Below are 7,500 nucleotides of genomic sequence, written 5' to 3' on the forward strand. Positions count from 1 at the left end.
ACACACACACATACACACACACACACACACTACACACAGACACACACATACACAAACACACTACAAACACACACACACACACACACACACACACACACACACACACACACACGGTGCCCTACCTGTACGGGGAGGGGGAGTCCTGCAGGGAGGGGGTGTGACGGATGGGGATGGGGGGAGGCACGGCAGACTTTCTCCGCCGTCTCCTCAGCGTCATCACCACCCGGCCTGACTGGGCGGCCATCGTCAGCAGGTGTCTGCAGGCAGTCAATCAATACATCAATAATCAATCAATAATCAAGTGGTCAGTCAGTCAATCGATCAATAATCAACCAATAATCAATCAGTCAGTCAATCAATCCATCAATAATCAAGCAGTCAGTCAATCAATCTATCAATAATCAAGCGGTCAGTCAATCAACCGATCAATAATCAATCAATAATCAAGCAGTCAATCAATCAATCAATTAATCAATCAAGCAGCCAGCCAGCCAATCGATTAGCCAACCAATCGATCGATCTGTCAGTCAGCTAATCAGCAGGTGTCTGCCGTCAATCAATCAATCAGCAGGTGTATATCGCCAATCAATCAATCAGTTAGCAGGTATCTGCCATCAACCAATCAATCAATCAATCGATCGATCAATCAATCAATCTCTCAACCAATCATTCAATCTCTCAATCAAATCGATCAATCAGCTGATCTACCAGATGCATGTAGTTACGTAAGCTTGTGTCCTGCTGTTACTACTGTAGCGAGTGTTGGTGTCACTGGTCTGTTTAATCTTCCACACCAACTAGTTGGTCAATCCGACACCGTCTGTCATCAGGTAATTTGCATTTCAGTTGGTGTCAGTCTGTCTGTCTGTCTGCCTGTCTATTTGTCTGTCTGCTGGTCTGTTTACCTATCTGTCTGTCTGTTTGTCTTTCTATGCTGAAGTTATCGCTGTGTGTTCAGGCAGACTGAGAAATTCTAGAAGAAGACACACGAAGCATTCAGAAACTAAACAGAGAAGACACGTGTACAACAGACAGAATTGGAACAGCAGAATAATCGAAGAAGGAAACAGACAACAAATTTGTCAAGGGGTAAAATGGTGGGTGGGGAAGGGGGGAGGTGGAAAAGGGGGACCGGTGGAGGGGGTCGGTAGGCGCGGGGGGGGGGGGGGGGGGGGGGGGGGGGGGGGGGGGGGGGGAGGGGGAATAAATGAATAATAATGAAGGGAATGGGTTCAGTAGCCAATAAATCAATAAACAAATGAATGAATGGGTACCAGCACACTGTGGCATCAGAGGCAACGAAAAAGCGGACATTCTGGCAAAAGACGGTGCACAGAAGGAGCAGGCCAACAAACTGGTGTCATACGATGAAATCAAGACAATCATCAAGGCACAGCAAGGAATAAAGTGGCGCCTCCAGCACCCCAAATATAACCCAGAAAACAGATACCATTTGCTTGAACGAAGGGAACAGGTCAAGATCTTCCGCCTGAGGACTGGACACAAGCGCCTGCTCAACCATTTGCACTCAAAATTTGGCATTGGACAGAGTGGAGAGTGCCATTGTGGTGAGGGACCAATGACAACCGACCACATCCTTCAAGACTGTACGACGCATGCAGCATCCAGGAGGAAGTATTGGCCAACACCGACAGCAGTGGAAGCCAAGCTGTACGGCACTCTGGAGGAGCTGCGACAGACGGCAGCCTTCATCGAGGACACAGGGCTGCTCATCTAATGGGATGCGAACGAGGAAGAAGAATGAATGAATGAATGAATGAATGAATGAATGAATGAATAAATACAACTATTAAAAAGAAGAAGAAGAAGAAGAAAGCCTGCTGTTTTTTTTTACCATAAACACATTGCACAACATCGGCTCCTTTTCACCACATAGCAATTTCCAACACCAAATCTTGTCCATGTTTCGTTTTCAGCATCTGCACGTGAAAAAAGGCAGCTGGCAAACACGCAGCATGTATCTGTGTAAATGAATCACGCACGATGACACCAGCACATGTCCACCGAGCAAAAAGTTGTGTGGATTCGACACAGAAACTGACATGCTGTGCACGTGGGAAGCATTAGCGAAGGGAGCTTATTCGTCAGACACAAGTTGTTGTGTTGTGGAGTTGGTGACATGGGAGGTAAATAATGAGAAATTTGAGAAGTTCGAGGGACGTGGTAAACAGATAAACATCTTCTTGATACGTTGGAATAGTGCGATAAACAGGAGGATTAAATATACATGATTACATTCTTGTATATATATATATATATATATGTGTGTGTGTGTGTGTGTGTGTGTGTGTGTGTGTGTGTGTGTGTGTGTGTGTGTGTGTGTGTGTGTGTGTGTGAACGCACGTGGAGCTCGAAGCCAAACTGTGACCCCCTTTCTCCATCGATGTTGTTGACTCCAACTGGCTTCTTTTACGTCAAAGGGGCAACATCTGATATTCTGGTATTGATTTTTTGCTCTCTCTCTCTTTCTCTCTCTCTCTCTCTCTCTCTCTCTCTCTCTCTCTCTCTCTCTCTCTCCTTCCTCCCTTCCTTCCTCTGTCTCTGTCTCTGTCTGTCTCTCTCTCTCCTTCCCTCCCCATTCTCTCTCTCTCTCTCTCTCCCTCTCGTTCTCTCTTTGTATGTTTCTCTCTCTGTCTCTGTCTCCCTCCTTCCTCCCTCCCCCTCTCTCTCTCTCTGTCTCTCTCCCTCTCGCTCTTTCTCTGTTTCCTCTCTCTCTCTCCATTCCTGTCTGTTTCTTCTCATGTCTCTCTCTCCCCCTCCTCGCCATCACCCCCCCCCACCTCTCTCTCTCTCTCTCCATCCACCCCTCTCTCTTTCTCAATTGTGTAAAGACACACCAATTCCGCTACAAAACTGATTTTTTTTTTCTTCGAAGTTCATTCAGTAATTGCCTCCATCAAGACATACAAGACATCGTTATCAGCATAAAATGTACACGCGTGCGTGCGTGGTGTGTGTGTGTGTGTGTGTGTGTGTGTGTGTGTGTGTGTGTGTGTGTGTGTGTGTGTGTGTGTGTGTGTGTGTGTGTGTGTGTGTGTGTGTGTGTGCGTGCGTGCGTGCGTATGTGTGCGTTCGTGCGTGAATGTGTATGTGTGTGCGCGTGTGTGTGCGTCTGTACGTGAGCGAGTATGTGTAAGTGGGGTGGGTGTACATATGATTGTGTTGCATTCGTACTTTTGTTTGAAGGTCTTTTCATTTTGAGTAATATATTTATTAGACGTGTGGTGTGTGCATGGGAGGTGGGTTTGTTGAAAGGGATGGGGGTTACAGGGAGATACACTGAGAAGGGATGAACAAGATAATCGGAATCAACTACCCGCAATACATCAAAGTGGGATAGTTATCAACTACAAGAACAACAAAAACAAAAACAAAACAATATATATATATATATATATATATATATATATATATATATATATATATATATATATGAAGGTCGCATCATAGAAACTCTGTGAGTGTGTGTGTGTGTGTGTGTGTGTGTGTGTGTGTGTGTGTGTGTGTGAGTAGTGTGTGTGCATGTTTGTGTGTGTGTGAGTGTGTGGATGTGAGTGTATGTATGTGCGTGTGCGTGTACGGGTGAGAGAGAGAGAGGGAGAGAGAGAGAGAGAGAGAGAGAGAGAGAGAGAGAGAACAGACACAGAGACAGACAGACAAACACACTCAGGCACACAGAGACACACATACAGACAAGACAGTCAGAGAAACAGACAAAGATATATATACGCGCGTTAAGTGCATGCCCACATAGCCAGACAGTGTAACACGAACTTATGAAGACAGTCACCGCCCCTTCTACACCCCACCCCTATTCTGCACCGGGTTTATTTCTGATGTACTTTGTGTCTGTCTGTCTGTTCACGAAGATGCCATCTGCCGAGACGGCAGGCTTGCAGAAGAAGCAGGTAAAAAAGAAAAAAAAAAAAAAAAAAAAAAAAGGAGAAGAAAATGCAAGTCGCGTTCTTTGTCTGAAGCCCAGATGTTTGAAACACCCGCCCCTCCCCTCCCTCCCCTTCCCTCCCCCCTCCTCCCTCCTCTCTCGTCAAGGAAATGGTGACTGCATAGAGGGGTGGGGGTTAAGGGGGGGGGGGGGGGTCGTTAAATGTGGGTAGAAGGGGTCGTGCAGTACGAGACGAGACCAGAGAGAGAGAAAAAAAAATAAAAATAAAGCAAGAGAGAGACAGGGGGTGGGGGGGGGGCGGGGGGCATACAGACAAACAGTCAGGGAGAAAGAGAGACAGAGGCTTGCACAGAGACAAAGAGAAAGACAGAGAGAGAACTAAAGAAAGAGAGGAAGAGGGCACAGAAAGAGAATAAGAGAGAGAGGTGGGGAGACAGAGACAGAGAAACAGAGACATGTACAGAGAGAGAGAGAGAGAAAGAAAGAGAAAGAGAGAAGAGAAAGAGAGAAGAGAAGAGAGAGAGAGAGAGAAGCAGATAAAGAGACACACAGTGAGAGAGAGAGTGGGGGAGAGACAGATACACTGAGACACACACACACACAGAGACAGTCAGACAGGGGCAGACAGACACGGAGACAGAGAGACAGAGACAGAGAGCGACAGATAAAGACAAAGACAGACAGACAGACAGACAAGGAGAGAGCACTGCAGGTGACAGCATCGCTCAGGCCCGATCGGCGCCATGATAATACATCAACGACAGAACTTGCACAGGGTGCAGGAACTGTCATGAAGTCTCAAAACCCCCACAGTGCACAACTCGGCAACATCCTCGTCAATCATCAGGAAAAGGAACTGTCTCCGAAATGTGTGCCTCTCCATCCACACTCTGCTCTCGTGTGGTTACCTATGTTTCTATCCCCCGTTTCAAGTCTGGAGTGAAGTAAAATTTTACATTTCCCCACTCTCCTTCTTGCATGGAATAAAGTTTATTTCCAACCCCGCCCCCCCCCCCCCCCACGCCCCCAACCCTCCCTTTTATGCCTGGAGTAAAGTAAAATGTCCAACCCCCCACCTCCTTTCATGCCTGGAGTAAAGTAAAATGTCCAACCCCCCACCTCCTTTTATGCCTGGAGTAAAGTAAAATGTCCAACCCCCCACCTCCTTTCATGCCTGGAGTAAAGTAAAATGTCCACCCTCTCCACTTTCATGCCTGGAGTAAAGTAAAATGTCCACACACACCCCCCTTTCATGCCTGGAGTAAAGTACAATGTCCACCCATCCCCCCCCCCCCCACTTTTCATGCCTGGAGTAAAGTAAAATGTCCACACACACACCCTTTTTCATGCCTGGAGTAAAGTAAAATGTCCAACCCCCCCCCCCTCTTTCATGCCTGGAGTAAAGTAAAATGTCCAACCCCCCCCCCCCCTTTCATGCCTGGAGTAAAGTAAAATGTCCACCTCACTCCCCCCCCCCCACCCCCCTTCCTCTTTCATGCCAGGAGTAAAGTAAAATGTCCACCTTCCCCCCCCCTCCTCTTTCATGTCTGAAGTAAAGTAAAATGTCCACCCACCCCTACCCCCCCCCCCTTTCATGCCTGGAGTAAAGTGTAGCACAGACTCAAATGGGAATTCTGTGGCCACACAGCCGAAGATCATCGAACATCCACTTAACAAATACGTCTCAGGGAGAGCTGCTCAATTTTCCTGAGCAGCACTGCATGTATGTGTATCTCTCGGACCTGCTTCTCGCCGGGATAGAATACTATGATGAAAGGAAGCGTAAAGCAAAGCCTTGTCACACAGTCCCAAACTTAAAATGGATGTCCATAGCAGCATCGTCATGAACCGCATCCGTAACAAGATAGTTCGTATCGATAGCGACATATTCGTATTTATTTTTTCGTATTTCTCTTATTTTATCACAACAGATTTCTCTGTGTGAAATTCGGGCTGCTCTCCCCAGGGAGAGCGCGTCGCTATACTACAGCGCCACCCTTTTTTTCTGCGTGCAGTTTTATTTGTTTTCCTATCGAAGTGGACTTTTCTACAGAATTTTGCCAGGAACAACCCTTTTGTTGCCGTGGGTTATTTTACGTGCGCAAAGTGCATGCTGCACACGGGACCTCGGTTTATCGTCTCATCCGAATGACAAGCGTCCATACCACCACTCAAGGTCTAGTGGAGGGGGAGAAAATATCGGCGGCTGAGCCGTGATTCGAACCAGCGCACTCAGATTCTCTCGCTTCCTAGGCGGACGCGTTACCTCTAGGCCATCACTCCACACTCATGGCCATTATGGCTGAAAGAACGGTTCAATGTGTGACAAAGTCGCTGTCCTCATTTCAGATGGACGCCACTCCCTCATTAGGTAACATAAACATTGTCGTCAGCATCAAGTTTCAGAATAATGCACTCAGCCTATCTTGAAGGTCCACAGTCTATATTGAAGGTCCATAGCCCATGCTGAAGGTCCACAGCCTATGTTGAAGGCCCACAGCCTATGTTGAAGGTCCACAGCCTATGTTGAAGGCCCACAGCCTATGCTGAAGGTTCACAGCCTATTTTGAAGGCCCACAGCCTATGCTGAAGGTTCACAGCCTATGTTGAAGGCCCACAGCCTATGCTGAAGGTTCACAGCCTATTCTGAAGGCCCACAGCCTATGTTGAAGGTCCAAGGCCTTGTTGAAGGTCCACAACCTATGTTGAAGGCCTACAGCCTATGCTGAAAGTCCACAGCCTATACTGAAGGTCCACAGCCTATACTGAAGGCCCACAGCCTATGTTGAAGGCCCACAGCCTATGTTGAAGGTCCACAGCCTATGTGGTCCACAGCCTATTTTGAAGGTCCACAGCCTATATTGAAAGTCCACAGCCTTGTTGAAGGTCCACAACCAAAATTGAGGTCTACAGCCTTGTTGAAGGTCCACATCCTATGCATGAAGGTCCACATCCTATGCATGAAGGTCCACAGCCTATATTGAAGGGCACAGCCTATTGTTGAAGGTCCACATCCTATATTGAAGGTGCACAGCCTATGTTGAAGGTCCACAGCCTTGTCGAAGGTCTACAGCCTGTGTTGAAGGTCTACAGGCGCCACTCTCTCATCAGATTGATATGATAGTCGTGTTCGACTATGCCCATCAGAACAGCAGAGGAGATAACTGCTGTCCCGACTATCTGGGCTGGAATTTGATTATAGTGGAGAGTGTCTTGCCCAAGTTATACCCCCACTCTCTCGGCCAAGAGGGTTTTAGGACAGTCAGCATATAGGATGGTTCCCCAAAACCAACTAGCTCCCCAAGGCTGCAGCACTAAGAACCAATGCAATTTTTGCGTTGGAATGGTTCCAAAAGGCCTACTAGCTCTCAAGGCTAAAGCACTAAGAGCCAGTGCAATCTTGCCTCCTAGTTTGAGAGTCATAGTCCATCACAAAAGACTAAGCTGTAAATGACTTCCCATTGCATTGGAGAAACCACTGATAATACAGCTCTCACTCTGCTGTTGGTCCAACTATAAACGTATGTCAATCTGTGATATAAACTGAGTATTCGGCCGAGTCAGATCACACAAGC

General features: G+C 47.3%; 1 protein-coding gene across 3 annotated transcripts in view; it reads right to left on the minus strand.

Moving 5' to 3' along the window:
• Positions 1-7,500, minus strand: part of LOC143297465 (uncharacterized) — a 200,166-nt gene that overhangs the window by 96,661 nt on the left and 96,005 nt on the right. For all 3 annotated transcript variants that reach the window (XM_076609862.1, XM_076609863.1, XM_076609864.1), the window contains one exon: positions 123-257. In XM_076609862.1, the coding sequence (XP_076465977.1) occupies positions 123-257 (135 nt within the window). The remainder of the gene's footprint in view (positions 1-122; positions 258-7,500) is intronic.

This window comes from Babylonia areolata, chromosome 22 (assembly GCF_041734735.1).
Source record: "Babylonia areolata isolate BAREFJ2019XMU chromosome 22, ASM4173473v1, whole genome shotgun sequence".
Taxonomy (NCBI): Eukaryota; Metazoa; Mollusca; class Gastropoda; order Neogastropoda; family Buccinidae; genus Babylonia; species Babylonia areolata.